The sequence below is a fragment of the Haemorhous mexicanus genome, chromosome 1 (assembly GCF_027477595.1).
Source record: "Haemorhous mexicanus isolate bHaeMex1 chromosome 1, bHaeMex1.pri, whole genome shotgun sequence".
NCBI lineage: Eukaryota > Metazoa > Chordata > Aves > Passeriformes > Fringillidae > Haemorhous > Haemorhous mexicanus.
This window is the reverse complement of record NC_082341.1, coordinates 155961035-155979982: the sequence shown is the minus strand read 5'-3', so window position 1 is coordinate 155979982 and position 18948 is coordinate 155961035. Positions and strand designations below refer to the sequence as shown.

The 18948-nt window shown below is 46.9% G+C and overlaps 1 protein-coding gene across 1 annotated transcript in view; it reads right to left on the bottom strand.

Annotated features, from left to right (window-relative positions):
* ADGRB1 (adhesion G protein-coupled receptor B1) overlaps positions 1 to 18948 on the bottom strand; it is a 203952-nt gene that overhangs the window by 39706 nt on the left and 145298 nt on the right. The window contains 4 exon segments of the mRNA XM_059867849.1: positions 226 to 311; positions 3907 to 3973; positions 10902 to 10971; positions 15981 to 16131. Coding sequence (XP_059723832.1) covers positions 226 to 311; positions 3907 to 3973; positions 10902 to 10971; positions 15981 to 16131 — 374 coding nt within the window.

Here is an 18948-nt window from a genome sequence, read left to right as displayed (position 1 = left end):
AGGGCTGCTTCTTGGATTTTTGTGTCCTGCTGCACTGAATGACAGTGCAAAGACATTAAATCAAGTGTGGGTTTTTTTCTTTCATTTTGTTTAAATCTGGTTTTGCTTTTTTTTCGTTTGCATCCCCAATCTCTTTTTTCACCCCTTGCCTGGTTATTGATCACAACCTTGGGTATTTTTGGTTTTTATTTTCACTCTTTACTTAGATGTATTGATAAGGCATACCCTGCCCGTTCCTTCAGTTTCTTATCTGTTATTCCATCTTTGGATACAAGTTTGTTAAAAACCAGAATGCCAATAACCATGTTCACCTGTCAAAAGAGAAACAACACACAAGTTTTGTTCTCAAGTGGGTCAGGTCAAGCTCGGTAACACAGAAGGGTTTCTCCCAAAGCCAGGTCACACCTCTGCAGGCCACCACCCCTTGTGTCCCCTGTCCTCCACTGTCCCACCTCCCCTGGCCATGCATCAGTGAGTTCAGGACAGCAGAATGCAGCTGGCAGCAGATCAAGGAGGCTGGAGAATCGTTAAAATTGGAAAAGACCCCCAAGATCATCAAGTTCAACCCTCAACCAGGTCTCCATGAAGCAGGAGAGACAGAATTTCTCAGGTTGCTGCAGGGCTGCTTGAACCCCAACACTGCCTGAGGTCCAGCAAGGCAAACTCCAGGCACAACAACAATTTTTTGGGCTAATCCAAATCGAGACTTTACAGAGAAGAGCAGTGGATTGACGTTGGCTGCTTCCCAAAGCAACTTTGGAGTTAGAAGCAGCATTAAGAGAATGCAGACAACGAGTCACAGATCTTTCCTGGTGAAACACCACTGCTGCTCTCAAAATAAGAGGTGGAGGGGTGCTGGAGCAAGTAGAAACAACATCTGCTCTGGTGGGGAGTCTTGGGAGATACTGCAGATGGCACAGCACAGAGAATTCCCCCAAAAATCAGTGGGTGATACAATTCCATGCAGTCCGTTTTCCTCGGGGTGAGAGCAGGGATGTCTGTGTCCATCAGAAACAAAACTCCACAGTGAAACACAGGCTGGACAGAGCTGAGATGCTGCAGAGTGACCCCAAACTCCTCCCTGTGCCTTTCCAGCTGCATCCACTGCTGCCAGCTGCATCTGCTGTACAAACCCCATCCCCAACACGTTAGTGACCCACCAGCCCCACCCCTGCGTGGAGGAGGTCATGATGGTGGAAAAAGGAGACATTCTCCTGGCTTTGCTGCCAGTGGAACAGCTGCTGGTGGCAGGAACATGTGGTGGATGCTGTTTTGCATGTGGGGCTTGCAGGGAAATGTTTCAAGGCCAAATTCAGAGATAAATACATGTGACTTTACGTGTTTGTGATTTTAGGAGATCCAAGGAGTCACCTGACCCAAAGGAAGGGACCAAGCCTCTGCCTTACTGCCTAAATCACCCTCAAAACAAGGATCAATCTTTCTGCTGGTTTCACCAGCTCACTGATGTGGAGCCCACAGCTAGAATTCACAGAAAATCTCAGAAATTGCAGTTATTTTTGTGTGCATCAGCTGCTGGGTCAGTGGGCAGCTGAGCCCATTTCTAGAGTTCACCATGGTATTGATTCAGAGAAACAACACTGGCAAGTCAGGCACAGTGACACAGCCAAGGATCAGCAGGAAATCAAAGCCTGGGTATGAGCCTGGAAAGAGAGGGAGCACTTTGAAATCACTGATCCTTCACTGTGAAGGATCCAAAAAGGTTTTTCCTTAAGGTGCAGCCAGGCAGGAGGAAAGGTAGGGTTGAAGTGTGGCTGGATCTCTCCTAGGGCTGGCCAAAGTGTGCATCCTCGCTCCTAAGGAGCAGGGGAGACAACAAAGAGCAGTTCTGCTCTGGTTTTAATCAATCAATCAATCAATTAATCCAGTATATTGATCACCACAATCAACACCCTGCTCTGATCCTGGCTCCAGTTCTTTCCTAAGTCAGGGATACCACATGGATATTCTTCCAATAACATGCAGAGTAGCTTTACTTTATCTTTGAGACAACTTCCAGAAGCAAAGCCTCAAGTCAGAAATTCCTGGAGATGACCACTACCTGACCACTGCTGACCCCATCCTCACTTTGTTCCACGAGCCTCCCCCTGCCTTCAGCCTGCACACAACTGCCACCAGGCTGCTCCACGTCAGCTGGGCAGGCAAAACTGCTTCCAACAGCTCTGTGTTTAAGGTAGATCAGGATTTTTAGGAATAAAGGTCAAACCTTTATCCTTCAAACCTGCAGCTGTTCCGTGTCAGTGGCCTGACTGTGAGTTATGAACATTGCTGAAGCTGCAGGCCAACCACCTTCAGAGTATTATCAACTTTTTGAGCTCATCTCTTTGCAGACTCCCATTTATAAAAAGGCTTTCCATGCTCTTCTTCTTCTTCCCCAAGCTCTTTAGTGGCTCTACCAGGGCAATACTCATTTGTCACTTTGGCCAAGAATGAGTCAGGGAGTCTAAACGAGGCGTGTGGACTCTCTCTTGGTGCTGATCAGGGCCAGACACCCCCAGAGATGATTCACCACCAAATATCAGCTGCAGGAACCACCATTTGGATGTGCTGACCCCTCTGTGAGGACACCTCATTTCCTCTGCTTGATGATGAGGGAAATCTGAGCTGCCAAATGGAAGCATGCTCCTGTGCTTTCCTCACACTTTAAAAGAGGAAAAAGGGAAAGATCACCTCCCTTGTTGTTGGCACAACAAAAGTGAGGTGGTTTGAGGCAGCAGAGTGACTCTGGGCACTACCAAAGCTTCCTCCCTCCGAATCACTGTGTCACAACCCCACATGAAAGACCTCAGCTCATACCAGTTTTGATTTCTTGCAGAGCAGGGGCCACTGCTGGCTTTTCTCTGATGAAATGATGGCACCAAGGGTGGTTTGATGTGCAGTGACAACGCTGAGAACAGAGGCAGCCCGAGCTTTTGTGGAGTTATTCTCCTGTAAGCTCCTGCTGCAGGGCATTTCATCCCCCAGGCACTGCACAAAACAAAAGCCTGAACTGCAAAAGGAATTGGGAGTGTCAACAACCCCATTCCTGTGGGGCTCTCCAGAGCATCAGAGGGCATAAAGCTCCTCCACTGGATAAAACATGGCTGGAGAGAAACTGCAGAAAGATGTGAGGGCTCAAATGTGGTTTTAAACCCACCAGGAATTGCTGCAGGAGGGATTTCCTGGAGGTGCAGCAGTTCTCAGATTCTTTCAGCCCTGAGGTTTCTCATGGGCAGCGAGGCCTGAGTAGCAGGGAAGGAATGTCACCTCAAGTGACATCTTAAATTCAAATTATAACTGGCCAAGGTTGGTGTTGGGGCTGTGTTGAAGCCAGGGGTGATGGGACAGAAGAATGGACTCCCCATGAAGGAGCTGGAGTTTAGGAATGCCCACTTTAACCCTGCCATCTCTTTGAATTCAAGGCAAACCTGACATTTTAAGGGTCAGAAGGGATCCCCTCAGCATTGATTTGAAGATTTTAACTTCAATTTCAAACAAGGAAATCTGCTCACATGCACTGGCCTGGGATGGACCAGGAACAAAAGCTGGTTGTGAGGGCACAGCCTGGTCTGAAAACCACCAGGAACGGCATTTTCTGAAGGAGACAATGTCAGAGTTTTCCACCATCATCCTGCACTTCCATCCAGACACAGCAAAACCAAGGTAAAGCATAAATCAGATGTTAGGGGGCTCCAGTGAGGACAGAGGGGCAAGGCTGAGAGCCGAGGCACATTACAATTCAGAATCAACCCCATCCCAAATTGTTGGCTTTGCTGGTTATTCCTGAAGGAGGAAGCTCTTTGAAACACAAGTGGAAATAAAGAGGGGCATTCTTGGGTTGAAAGAACAAGGAAATTGCTATAAGATATAGAGGAGAAAAAAAGAAATCTTTCAGACAAGCTTAAATACCAAAACGACAGCAGCCGCCGGTCCCACGAAGGCATAGAGGAGTCCTCCCTCTAATGACAGCCAGCAGCTGGAAAATGAAGAGAGAAGAGAAAGTGACCCAGTGGCAAATGTCCCCAACAGGCACACGCTGGCTTCTTCCCTTTGCCTGCCAGAGTTCAGCCTGGGAGGTGACGCCCCATGGCAAAAAATAAAATAAAATAAAAAAATTGTCAGACTTTCAATCAAACAAGTTTTGCTTCCCATCTCTCCTGAAGTTGCATAAAGGCTCCTCTGCCTGGGGACCTGCCCGCAGGATGACATTTGGCAGGGGAATTCATGCAAAATTAAGGAGAGTGCTCTGTTTCAGACCAGGTCCTGGGAGCAGCTGCAGCATTTGGCTGGCAAGATGATGCTCTTGTCCTACTTACATGGGGGAAAGAGTGGAAAGAGTGGAAATTTTCCTCTGCTCTTTTGCTGATCCCTGTGTCTTCCAGGGGTGCAGGACATTTCTTGAGATTGCCTCCATGGGGAAATTCAACAACACAGCAGCAAGGTGGGAACTCACAGCATTCCCTGAGTGGAATTTCTTATGCAATAAGCTGAATGTGAGGTGTGTGGTGCCTCTTCTGCAAACCAGCTTGTTCCTTCTCCCTCACACCACATCACCTGAGAAGGACATCTCCCTTCTGCACTGAGCAGATGTGGAATTTGGGCTCCTGAACTGCCTGGTGCCTTCTCAAACTGAGGGAGCTCTCGTTTGAGGCCTCTTGGATAAGGCCCTGGAAGTGTCCAAGGCCAGGCTGGATGGGGCTTGGAGCAACCTGGGATAGTGGGAGGTGTCCCAGTCAGGGCAGGGGGTTGGAATGAGATGATCTGGAAGGTCCCTTCCAACCCAAACCATTCACTGAGTTTCTGTTTTTCAGGTCTGACTGTAAAGTCAGGAAGGAAAAGCTTTTTCCCCTTTCACTTGTGAAATCTCCATCCTTGGAGACATTCAGAAGCCACCTGGGCACAGCCCTGGGTCACCTCCAGGTGACCCTGCTTGAGCAGGTGCTTGGACAAAAAAACCCCTCAGGCTCTGTGATAGCCATGAACATTCACAGCAGCACTGGAGCTGAAATTTCTTTTTTTTTTTTTTTTTTGGAGAATCCAGCAATTCAGGCCATGGACACACAAATTAAGTGCTCTAGGGCAGGAGAGGATGGGAATTTAGAGGTGTGTCAGCAGCCCCTGGGAAAGTTTGCATGCTTTAACAGGGCAGAACCCTGGAGAAAATGTGGGATGGAGTAATCCTGTTTCAGCAGGAAACGAGCGTGCACTCAGCACAGGAGAAGAGCAGGAAACCACAATGGAGAGGGAACTTTCTCCAAGCTCTTAACTCAGCTCACCCTGCAGTAATTCACCTGCCCTGCCCTCAGCAAGATGCTTTCATCCTGCATCAGGAGCAAACTGATGCTCCCAGGGAAAAAAAAAGAAAAAAAAGTCTTCCTGGAAACATTTAATCTTTGTTGATCAGCCTCATATTTTTTTTAAATTAAATCTTAGTTGCAAAAAAATGTTAATTTTTTTTTTCACCCCAAAACAAAGAACATTTCTGAAAAGGCCACCCAAAAAATGGAAGTATTTAAAACTGAGAATTAAAAGTAGGATATTCTGGTTTTCTCCAAGGTCTGAATCTTGTTTATGTCTAAATTAAACCTGTAATGTGCTAATTTAATCAATTCTGATTTCTTCCTGATAGCAAGTTGCTCTGTCACAAGCTGTCTGAGCAACTGTAATAAAAAAATGAATAATGACCTGAGGAGGGAGGGAGTAAAGAGGAAGCTCTGGAGCTCTGAAATGAGTGGAGGTCTCCCAAAATGCAAGAGGAGGGCTCCCAAATCCCAGTCCTTGTCCAAACCTTTCCATGAAACACTCTATCCTGATTTTTGAGATGTTTTTTCTCAGTGTCTCTTCCAGCTGGTGGCTCAGATGAAGAAATGTGACAGTCCTGCACTGCAATTAGTGATGAGGACTTGGTGCACAGAGGGTTCCCATTCCTGCAGGGTCCCTGGCAGCCCCTGCTCCCCCAGGAGCACCAGGAATTGTGAAGGTGAGCTCACACATCACCGAGCACCAGCCCTGATCCCTCCTGACTGCCTGACCTCCCTGCCACAGCACTTCAAAGCATTTCTGAGGCTGTCCGAGGTGCTGGCTGCCAGCAAGGGAAAGGAAAGGGTGAAGGGATATCTGAGAGACAGAACTGACAGCAAACCCAGCCGAGTGGAGATGCTTTTAGCCTCGTGCCTACGAGGCACAGAAATATTTGCATTTTGCTAAGAGGTTCCCTTGTACTTTCCAAGGGATCTCTTCAGTGATTTTTAAAATAAAATTATCACTGGAAGGGAGGAAGTGAATGGTTTAACAATTCCTAAGCAGTGTTTCCTTGACTGACAGCAGCTCTTGTGTTCAGCACAAAAAAAACCCCCTTTTTTTGCAAACCATCTGATCTTTTTGTGACTCTGCCACGACACAGATGGGAGGTGGTGGCTTTTGACCTGGTCCTGGGAAGGGCTGGCTTCCACTGAGCCCTTTTTTCACACTGTCCACCTTGCCAGGCACAGCTCTCACCTCCATCCTGTGTAAGATGAGGCAGCACCAACAGAACATTCTGTAAAACTGAGATTACTGTCAGGAATCAGGGCTGGCCCACCAGTGCTTATCCAGAGATTAACCCAGGAGCTGCTGAGATACCTGTGGGTCACAAAAGCCCTGATGCAGTGACACTCCAGGACCCTGGGAAATTTGCTGTGTGCACGCTGTGCTCTCAGAAAACTTCTGATGAGCTCTCTGGTGGGGAAGGATGCGAGCTCCCACCACCAGTGGCACAACCTCAATTATTCACTTCAAGCTTTAGGAGGTTGTTTGTGAAGCTTTAGAGGTCCAGAGGCAGTCCCTGGAGCAGCAGCTAAAAGCAGAGTTATTATTCAGGCACTCAGCCTAATCTAAGGAGGTGATCAGTGGCAGGTCCTTTAGACCTCTGGTACCCCTCAGACTTTCTTTGAGACTGGAAGTGCAGCCTCTGCCCTGCCCCAGCATGCTCCAAACAACAGCAAAATGTCCTTTCAAATGCAGTTCAGACAAGAGAAAGGAAAAATCCCCTTGCTGGAGTGTCCTGAGTAATAAAGGCTGAGTGAAGGGCTGCTGGGAATCACCACTCACAGAACAACAGACACACCCCAAATCCTGCAGCACATATTCAATTTTTAATCTGAACCTCTCTCTCCCTCCTCAACTCATGACTCAGTGCAGTCTGGCCAGCTGAATGGTAAATATTAAACATACTACAAGCTCCCTAAACTCACCACAGGCTCTGATCTCTCTGCATTAGAGTTTGGAGACACAGCCAAGCTTTTGACAGGGCAATTCCTGGTGGGACAGACCCCTGTCCTGCTCCCCAGCTGTGTTTTCATTGTTAGAGAAAAGCTTCATCCCATGTACAATAAAAAAACCAGGACCAAACTGGGTGAAATCCTGCTGAGGACTCCTGATGGAGTTTGTTCCAGTGTGGTTGGGCCACCTTTGGCACATCCTGAAGATCCAACTGGACTGACAGATGCAGCCTCAAGACACATCACAAATTTCACACCCTGCCCCTTCCACCAGCTTTGCCCTGAGAGACTTTAACACCAACATTAATTCTGCAAGGCCTTCAACACTTGCAGCTGTCCCCAAAATGCCCTCATGACCATGTCCTGTAGATGGATATCAAAGGTTTTTTTTATCACTGTGAGTGGGATGAGAAAAAAAAAAAATCCTGCTGTTGAGTGTTAAATTCTATGCTCACTTAAATGTCAGAGCCCTGCTTTGACTCCCGTCCACCTCCACCAAGGGAGCTCATGCACTGCTCTTGGGATCAAAAATTGTAAGGTTGAAGATGCTTTAAAAGACTCTGTGTGGTTTTAAAAAGTCCCTTGTGGTTTATCTCGTCAGCTCTTGTCCCCTCCTTCCCAGGGAGGAATGTGCTGTGATTAAAGCTTTTCCTTCCTTCTGCAAGTTGGAAATAGTTTGGCCTTAAAAGTCTGCAGTGCCCACCTGAAATGCCCCGTGACTGCCCACTGGAGACAAAACTGGGCTGAAAGGACAAGATCATCTCATTCCAACCCCCTGCCATGGGCAGGGACACCTTCCACTAACCCAGGCTGCTCCAAGCCCTGTCCAACCTGGCCTGGAACACTTCCAGGGATGGGGCAGCCACAGCTTCTCTGGGCAACCTGTGCCAGGGCTTCCCCACCCTCACAGGGAAGAATTTCTTCCCAATATCCAAGCTAAATCTCAAGTTTTGGAGTTCAGCTCTGAGATTGCTGACCTGCAGTGCTGACTTTGCTCTGGAGGAGAGGTAAAACCAAGGCCCTCCCCACACAGCAGAGTAACAGAGCTTTTAAGCCTTTCTGAGCAGGAAGAGAGGGCTGAGTGTGAATGAACTCCAGTCTGTTGGGGCACCCTGCCCAGCTGGGCCTACAGCAATATTTGTGCCATGTTTTAAAATGCACAGAAGTGTAAATGTAACTCTCATTACAGAGATGCTCCATTTTATTCAGCATCAGCGCTCATGAACTCAGTGCAAGTGAGCTCTGTTTAACTCTGGCTCTTGGTAAAGCCAATTCCAGCAGGAATTCAGAGAACCATGGAATGGTTTGGGTTGGAAGAGACCTCAAAGATCATCTTGTCCAATCCCCCTGCCATGGGCAGGGACACCTTCCACAATCCCAGGCTGCTCCAAGCCCTCTCCAAGCTGGCTTTGGACACTTCCAGGGATGGGGCAGCCTCAGCTTCTCTGGGCAACCTGTGCCAGGGCCTCACCACCCCCAAAGGGAAGAATTTCTCCCAAATATCCCATCTAAATCTATCCTCCTTCAGCTCAAAGCCATCTTCCCTTCTGTCACTACAAGCCCTTGGAGAAAGTCCCTCTCCAGCCTCCTTGTATGTCTTTTAGGTACTGGAAGGTACCAAAGTGTGGAATTACAACAGGATGGCAGCGTTGGGGATGTCTGACAGGATCTTTGAGCTTGAGAGGAACTGTTGTCCTTGTCATGACTTCGGTGGGATTCAGTAGCTTCACCCCACACTGAGAAATGTGGAAAGGAGGCAAAAGGAGGGACCACAGAACCATGGAATATCCCAGAAAAGGACCCACAAGGATCACTGAAACCAAACTCGTCAAACTGGACTTGCTGGGGTGTGAAAGCCCCACCAAAACCAGATGTTTCTGGTGACAAACATGCTGACAGCAGAGCTGGGAGCACAGGATCCCATTCCATCCCCTGGCTGGATATCCAGCCCTTGGATGCAAGGAGTGACAGAGTCTTTAGGGCTGAAAGGAGCCAGAGCACCGGCAGCCAAAGGAGGGAAGCTGGAGTGACCAGGCAACCCCTGGGAATGCTGGAGAGTCAGCCCAGCCTCTTGGCCACCTCACCCTGCGCCAGCTGGAGAGCAAAGCAGGAGCCCAGCAGGTTTTGTCACATGTTGACACCCTCCTGGCTGCAGTCTGTGGGGTGGGAGATGCTGGCACAGTGGTCCAGGGCAGAAAACAGGGAGTGTTTTCCTGCACATCCCTGCCTTCCCTGCCCAGGCACTTTTGTGTGGTCAACGTTGGCCAAAAAACTCTTTAACATTTTTGACAGAGCCACAAAGCTTGTTGCACCAATTCCCACCAGCCATAAACAAAAAAAGAGAAGCAGAAATACCCAGGACCTCTCTCCCATCTCCCTTGGCTTGTTCATTATTAATAATTCTCATGGATGTGCCTGGAGCAAAGTGCCAGAAGCAGCTGACCCACGGAAAATCCAAAGGGAATTAATTTGGGATCTTGGTGATGTTTCTGCAAACCAGGCTGTGTTTTGTCCTCTCCTGAATCAAACAACAACCAATGGGTCCCTCTCCACCAGGACACACTGAAGGTGGGACAGCCAATGCATCCTGATGCCAGCACAGACTTCAGGAATTCCGTATATGGATTTCCACTCGAGAAATCCACAATCCTGAGCCCTCTGCCGTACAGGAATTCAGGTTGCAAAGCAAACAGAAAACACTGCTGTGCTGCTTTAATTCTCCCCTGCCATTAAAATGCAAACCCTGGACCATTTGGCCGTGGGTGTGCAGGATGTGGTGGGAATTGAGGGAGAGCAGGAGGTTCCACATGACATTTCCTCAGTGGGATGAGCAGAGCTGCATCTGCTGCCGGCCACATCAACAGCTCCAGTCCCAAACATTGCCCATGTGGGCTGCAAACTCCTGCCCAGGAAGGCTCTGGAAAATTATGGGATGCAGTAGGGAAGAGCCTGACTTATTGCTACATAAAATATTATCCCTGAACTGTCACTGTGCGTGAAATTTCAAAGGTTTTTCACAACAGAGGAAAAAAATATTTTCTCCTTTTTCCTTTTTCATTTAAAGTCGTACCAACGCTCACCTCTGAGTGATGCATTTTTTACCTCTTCCATGATTCCTTTTCTGCTTTCCTTCCCCCATTATGAGCACATAAAAGCTTACTAAAGACAAAATCTGTGGAATTTGGAAAAGAGGCAAACACAGGCTGCTGTCAAAACCTTGGTTTGCACAAGTCAGGCTCATTCTGCTGCCTAAAAGTGAGCGGAGCAATTTTGAAAATTTGGAGCCAATCAAGCACAAAAACAGATTAAAAAAAAAAAACTACTGGTTTTAATTTTTAAACATCCTAAACTTTAAATATTCCACATTCATCCCCTTAAAAAATACATTAAAAAGCTCTAAGTAAAAGGTATTTAGATCAAAGTGATGTCACAAATACAACAGTTAAACCTAATTAGTCCCTAGGAACTTGTTTTTAAAGGAACACAATCCAGCTTGGTCAGATGATGGATTGAGGAGGCAGGGATGCAAGAACTGTCCTGCACATGGAAATTTAGCTCCCAGCCTGCCTCCTGTAGGTCAGTGGCTGGGTTTTGACAAAAAGGATGGAGGATAAAAGAAGGGGAAAAAGGGAATCCTTTACTCACTAGTTCACGGTGCCGTATCCCTTGGCTTTAGTAAATCCCACGGAAATGGCAACCACCAAGGCAGGGAGCCCTATGGAAATGAAACAGGAGGAAATTGGTCATTTCATCACATGTGCAGCCCTTCTCCCACTCATCATTCCCCATTTTTCCCAGAGTTATTCCAGCACCATCCATTTCAGCCTGGGACAGAGACTGAGCTCAGGACCCTCAGAACCAAAAGCAAGAACTTTAACTGCCTCTGTTATTTAAATAAATATCACGAGCTGCAGTCAGCTCCTGCCCTGCTGTGGTCTCAACAGCTGTGGAGGGTCTTTCAGCAGATTCAGATGTATAAAATTGATTTATTTTATTCTTAGGTTCTTCATGGTGTCTCTGAAGTTGGAATATTCAGCCACAACCCAACTCCAAGAATCCAAAGATTAAGAGCTTTGTTTGCACTCAGAGTAGCATGAATAACCCAGGTCCAAACCTGCCCCAAATGAGACACAGAAGAAAACTAAACCTGAGCTTCCCTATCCCACATAGGTACCCCAAGATCTGTAATGGAGCAGATTCCTCTGAACAACAATGAGAAAGAGTTTCATGTCTCTTCCAGGATCGATGAAGGTTCAAAGTTCAGCTCTCCCCTTTCCCTAAAGAAATGTCTGGAGATCAGCTCATAGCATCAGGTTCTTCAGCTCTGGGGGTCTCCATGTGGCTTTTTATAGCCCTCTTCATTGTGGCAGGAGGAATTAGGCTGTCTCAACACTAAAGATGGGAATATCCCATTAAGAATCAGCAGGATCAGTGGCCAGCTGGGATTAGTGCCCCTTGACAAGGCCCTAATTCCTGAGCTGCAGAGGTCACAGCAGGTGACTGCAGGAGATCCAAGGAATGTGCAGGAATAGCTCCCAAACAACATTCCTCTGGGAAAGGGTCCCTCAGCAACACAAATCATCCCAAGACTGATTAATAGGGAGGCTCTGCACAGCTGGGAGCCACAGGGCCAAGCTGGCTGGAATATGGAGCATTTGAAGGTTATCCTGTAGGGAAGTGCTTCTCTTCCCATATGAGATGTCCAAGTACAGGTCACATTTCAGCAGCCCAAGCCCAACATGCAGTGGGTTTAAAAAGTGTCTATTTTAACATTAATTTCTGTTTTCCTTCCCTTTCCTTTCCTTTTTCTTTTTCTTCCCTTTTTCATTTAATTTAATTTATTTTAATTTCATTTCATTTCATTTCATTTCATTTCATTTCACTTCTTTTCCTTTTTCCTTCCCTTCCCTTCCCTTCCCTTCCCTTCCCTTCCCTTCCCTTCCCTTCCCTTCCCTTCCCTTCCCTTCCCTTCCCTTCCCTTCCCTTCCCTTCCCTTCCCTTCCCTTCCCTTCCCTTCCCTTCCCTTCCCTTCCCTTCCCTTCCCTTCCCTTCCCTTCCCTTCCCTTCCCTTCCCTTCCCTTCCCTTCCCTTCCCTTCCCTTCCCTTCCCTTCCCTTCCCTTCCCATCCCTTCCCTTCCCTTCCCTTCCCTTCCCTTCCCTTCCCTTCCCTTCCCTTCCCTTCCCTTCCCTTCCCTTCCCTTCCCTTCCCTTCCCTTCCCTTCCCTTCCCTTCCCTTCCCTTCCCTTCCCTTCCCTTCCCTTCCCTTCCCTTCCCTTCCCTTCCCTTCCCTTCCCTTCCCTTCCCTTCCCTTCCCTTCCCTTCCCTTCCCTTCCCTTCCCTTCCCTTCCCTTCCCTTCCCTTCCCTTCCCTTCCCTTCCCTTCCCTTCCCTTCCCTTCCCTTCCCTTCCCTTCCCATCCCATCCCTTTCTCCTTTCTCCTTTCCCTTTCCCTTTCCCTTCCTTTTTCCTTTTTTTCTTTCCTTTTTTTCCTTTCCTTTCTTTTCTTTCTTTTTTTTCCTTTCCATTTCTTTTTTTCTCATTTTTTCCCTCACTGACTCTCGCTCAGCCTCCTTCACACCTCATCTGGATCAATCCTGGCTGCTGCATTCCCTAGGGTGCCATGCATACAGCATCCCATGGGAAGAAACCACATGGGAGGGGACATTTTCAGGAATACAGCTTGGTGCAAGAGACCCTGGGAAAGAGGAAATTTGGCAAAGACTCCGCCAAAAATAGCAACTTGTTCTTCGCAAAGTGCTTCTCCCCAATGTGGTAATTATGCAGAAATCCAGAGTGGGGCTGTGAACTTGGCAGCTCCAGGGACTGGCTCATTCCAAGCTGGGTAAAAGCCTCAGCTTGGGCTGGGAATGGGTCTGGACAAGGAGCAGCTACTGCAGGTGGCAGCTATGTCATGGTAGTTCAGCCAAAGCGAATCATAATGAGGTGCAGACCTGGGAGAGCTGTCAGCAGTCTAAGCAAAGTTAGATGGGATTAGATTCAAAAAATCCCCACCAAAAAAATCAGATTTTAATCTATTTTTTATTATTATCAAGACATTTATTCCTAACTGGCCTGTTCCATACACCTGGTCTGGTACAGGCAGTACCAGCAAGGCTTTGGGGGCTTTCTGCCCACAGGGAATTTAATACTCACAATTCCAAGTAAACCCATTCAGAACCTCTTTCAAAGAATTTTGTACTTCCAGGTCACAGGAGAATCAGGCCATGTGTTAATCATGTTCCACTAGAGAAGATGTTTGCTAATAATTCCCAAGAGCCATTCTTGTTATAAACAGCTGAAGACCCACTCAGAGGCTGAGCTATGGCAGCATTAAAAATCCAGCTGTGGAAACTATAACAGGGTCATAAAAATCCTGACAAAAATATTTCTTCTTTATTGGGGCTAAATATGATGACTGAGCTGTTCCCAGGGAACAATTTATCTGTCTACTCTAAACCAGAGAATATCCTGAATTGGAAGGCTCCACAAGGATCATCAAGTTCAGCTCCTGACCCTGCACAGGATCACCCAAAGAGTCACATCATGAACTTGGGAGCATTGTCCAAGCATGGACAAGAATCATTACTAATAATTATTATTAATAATAATTTTAAAATTGAACTGCAAAGTTGCACATCCAAGAGGAGACCAAAGAAATATAAAATAATCCTCCCTGCTGCTGAAATTCTCTGCAGCTTCAATGAGCTACAGCTGAGAGCAGCTGAGAACTTGGCAAAGACATCTTGAACGAGGGCTTAGAGAAATGCAAATGTGCAAAGAGGAGAAAGGGGGGAGAACCAGCCCATGACAAAGTGAATTGTGCTAATTATTTCAGATTATGCTCTTTAAAACATATTTTCAGCTTCTTTCCTCTTACAAGTGCCATTAATCCCAGCTCTACAGCTGAAGTCTAGCAGGATGCTAAATATCCAAAATTCCCTTGCTGCCTTAATAGGCAAGAGTGTTCTTCATTTCTTGTCCTAACCTACTCCAAATGGTTATTATGCATCATTTATCAGCAGTGCATCCTAGCTCAGAGCTGACTACATTTTACTAGCAGTGCAAATTATGCTTCTACACATGTAGGGGGATTTTTTTAAATTTTTTTTTTAATCTGTACAGACTACAAATGTGAATGCTGCTCATCCAAAATTCCCTTGGCTAACACGCCCATCTGTCCCAGCTTTTACAAATCAAGGGGAAAAAAATCCCTTTTTATTACCTAGGAAAGCTATTAGTCCGTTACATTTGATATCCCTGATGTAGCTGGAGTCACCAAGGAGGTATAAACACATGCATGAGCACACCCAGGCTCCTGCAGCCTGTCCTCTGCAGGTGCTGTGGTTCTGCTCCTGCTAACATGCAAACCCTGGATTTAATAACACAATTTATTCTCTATTGTAAGCAAAAGCTTAGGAGGGAAAACTTAAAGGGATGAAGGCGCTGCAACGAGGACGGCTCTTGATGTGCCAGAATAAATCACATCAGGGTGCTTGGTAAGCACCAGAAATCTCTTGCCTGGGGTGAATTGTGAGACTTCAGTAGTAAAATGAAGCATTAATAGAGCTCAGCCACACTCCTTGCTTTCCTTTGCCTCCTCACTTCTCAGCAACTTTTTGTGCCGCTTCTCCTTTCAAACATACCCTTGTTATCACTTTGAAAGCCCAGGTTTATGGGTTTGTATTTGTTTTCTACTACAGAATGCATCATTTAAGGCTAATAAATTAAACATACGGCAGAGGCAGAGGGGGAAAAATTAGTTACAAGCATCTGCAGCAGTCTCGCAGTTTATTTGTCTCCGAAAGGCACTGCTGCCATGGAGACAGGATTTCAGAGTTTGCTTCACTCCAGGTTGCTCTGCAGAATCTTAGAACCATAAAATCACTGAGGTTGGAAAGACCTCGAGGATCACTGAGTCCGACCAGGTCCACTACTAAACCATAACACTAAATGCCATCGCTTCATGGGTTTTTGAGCACTTCCAGGGATGGTGATTCCACCACTTCCTTGGGAAGCCTGTTCCAGCTCCTGGCCATCCTTTCAGTGATGAAATTTTCCTTAATATCCCATCGAAACCTTGCCTGGTGCAACTGGAGCTGTTTCTTCTTGCTCCATTACTTTTACCTAGGAGCAGAGCCTGGCCCTCTCTGGCTGCACCCTCCTGTCAGGGAGCTGTGGAGAGTGAGAGGGTCCATTCTGAGCCTCCTTTTCCCCAGGCTGAACCCCCGTAGCTCCTGGGGTTCCAGACCCTTCCCCAGCTCCATTGCCATCTCTGGACATTTTCCAGCACCTCAATGACTTTCTTATAGAGAGGAGTCCAAAACCAACCCCACAATTGGAGGTATGGCCTCAGCAGTGCCCAGCACAGAGGGACAATCCCTGTCCTGGTCCTGCTGATCCAGGCCAGGACTCCCATGGCTGGTATCATGTACCAACAGAACACATCCAACACGGAGGGAGACAGAGAGAGAAAAATAGAAAGCAAGAAACAGACCCAACCCCAGGAGAAACCACTCCTGGAGCACCCTCTGAAACCTGAACTCGACTCCTCTATTTTCAGGTGTGCTGGGCAGGAGGCTCAACTTATGGATATATATTTTTAACCATTTCAGCCCTTCTTGAAACCCCTGTAAGAGTTCCAAGCATCCTCTTCCAAGCCTCCTGAGGAGCACCAGCCCCTCCTGCAGCCTGGCCCTTCTCTGCTCCGCAGCCCCCGGCTCCTCACCCCATCCGAGACACAAGAAGCGCTTGCGGATGATGCGGTTCCGTAACCGGCCCGTCACGGCCATGTAGGACTGCCAGGCCTCGGTCAGCACCCAGCAGAAAGAGGAGAGGAAGAAGAAGTGCAAGAAAGCCGCCACCAGCGTGCAGATCACCTGCAGAAAGGAGGAAAGGAGGACACGTGAGAGGAGCGGCAGGCGGAGAGAGCAGCAGGGAGCAGAGAGGAAAGGAGAGGGGAGACGATTCCAAACCGGGCTCTGGAAGGAAAAGTCATGGAGATCAGGACATGGAAATACTGTTTTAGAGGGGGCAGGCTCCTTCAAAAGCTTTGACTTAGCAAAGATCAAAGCCTTAATTTTAAGTACTACATGGAAATAATCTGCTCTTAAGCATGAGCTTTAGGATAAGGCCATGGTTAACACTTTAGAAGAATTGTGGAATTATAGAGTTGGTTGAGTGGGGAGGGACCTTAAAGATCATTTAATCACAACCTCCCCGAAACAGGCAGGGACACCTTCCACTGGAAGTCTGAACACACATTCCACCCTGGTGCTTTCTTGGGTTCAGCAGGATGTATTTGATTTCCAAAACATCCAAACTATTGCCATGATCCTTACAGGGCAGGGGGACAGAGTAGTTAGTAAACAGTGCAGTAATCTCAGCTCAAAAGGTTTGCAAAGCACCACGTCCCTGGCAGCCCAGCCATGGAAATGAAATGTGAGGAAGGTAATTTGGATGGTGGCCCTGCCAGAAAAACAGGGCTGAGTGAAAGAGTTAAGCCGTGAGAGCTGGGTGAAACCATGGCTGCCAGGGGCTGGGAAAGGACTGCAAACATGAGGGAACAGTTGTCCAAGAGCACATAACTACCAGCAGACAGGAGGGAGGGAAAAAAAAAAAGAAAGAAAAACCCCCTAGATTAGAAAGAATTTCATAATGGTGAGCTCTACTACTTGGTGGGGAAATCTCACAAGGGAAATGCAGGCAGCTTAAGCCATTTAAAATTAAACTGGGGAAAGAACTGGCAAATGCATTATGAAGAACAATCCCAGAGTGCCAGGGAGATGGACTGGAAAGCTGACAAGCTCCTCTTTGTTTCAACTCAGCAAGGCCAAATCTTTCACTGGTGCAAATTGGTGCCGCTCTGTTTCACTCAGCCAGTTTTCCCCCCATCTGGGAGCTGAAAACTGTGAATCAATGTACTCAACAAGAAAGTGATGGGAAGAAACTCCAGTAGCTCCTGAAGAGAAGGGAGAGCAAATAGATTTTAAAAGTGACTATGGATAAAAAAAAATATGGCTTCAGGCATTTGGGGGAGGGGGAGGTTCATAATCAAGAATTTCTTTGCTTTGAATTATATGGGGAAACATGGACTTGGCTTTCTGGTCAATGAAGCTTTCTCTTTTTCCTCTTTTTATAACCACCAGCATCTTTCAAGCCACAGCTCTCATGCACAGAGTGGCTTTTATCATGATTTTATCGGATTGCTCTCGATTCATCCACTGGCACCACCCGACGTTATCAGAGGCTGTGAATAAAAGCAAGACCGTGTGTTCTCTGAGATAGGAACTGTCTTTTTTTGTTCCAGATTTGCATTTGACACCAAATCCCTCTGTATTCTGCTTAAAAGTGGATTCTGGATGTCAGTTAAGTACAAATAACACAGCTCAATATGATAATGTCCAGTAATTTTCACATTTTACAAGAATCCTAAAAAAGGGTTGTTCCTACCCATCAGCTTACAAACCCTATATGAAACAGCTACAAACAGAGGATGCTTTCTGGAATGGATTTCAAGAGATTGCTATTTTATAACCCTTTTTTTTTGATTGATATCAGGTACAACATTGTTCACATTGCCTTTTTGATTCTGTTTCAAACCAACACAGCTCTTCTTTGTAAAGGGGAGAGAAAAGCTTCGCTTTACAATTTTACACAATTTTACGTGGAGATACATTTGGATTTTTTTTTTCCCCTCAAATTAGTAGCTTTGACAGAAAGGGAAGAAGAGAGGAGGGGAAGACAAGAGAAATATGCACATCTCATCCTGGACCAGGATGAACTCATCGCCTCAAATGAACTTGGCCAACTGATAGGCAGGCAAATATTTGCTTCTGCAACCTCTGCTGTAGATTTTCCCTTCCTTGTGGGGAAAGCCAAACATCCCCATGAAGGGCTAAGCGCAGGGATATGATGTCCCAAGATCCAGCAGAGCCTGTCAGTCTGTCAAGCCCATTAGCCCTTATTTTCCTTTAAGAGGAGAAATCTGTTCCCTTCCAGCACAAGCCTCGGAGACACGGCCACTTCCTGCAGCATCCCTTCCCTTTGTATCCCCGGATTGCTGACTGTAATTTTTTTTTTAGCCTTTTCCCCGGCCTTTCATCTTCAAAAAGCTTAGCAAATTCAGGCGTGGAATCTCGCCTTTGAGGTTATATGGATGGAAATCCAGGGAGAATTTGACATTTCCAGGGAAGCCGATACCACAGAAACCTTCTGGAGAAGCCACAATTATAAATCACCAACATTTTAAGGCGTTCTATTATCGATAATTGAATGTGAATAAAATCTTAATTTACACTCCTTCGTCTCTCCTCTGTATAGTTTTCTCTCTCTGTTGCCTGCCAGAGACTGTTTACTAGATGGCTGAGAGGAAATCCAAGAATAACCTTTCTATTTCTGGGGTTTCATGCATATGGATGTGCAAAGAGCTAATCTGCCTCCTGCCATCACTGCCAGGAGCTTCGAATCCCCACCAACAGCTCCCACAGTGAACTCCCAGAGTCACGGGACAAAAAATCCACCAGGGAGAACCTGGGTTCATAACTGTGCTCTGGAGGAGGTGGGAGAGGAGGAACACATCCAGCTCCTGTCCTGAGGTGAAGAAGAACCACCAAAGAGGAGGTCCAGCCGTGGTTTTTCCTGTTGAGCATCCCTCAGTGCTTCATCCCATGGAAAGAAGCTCCCAGCACACATTT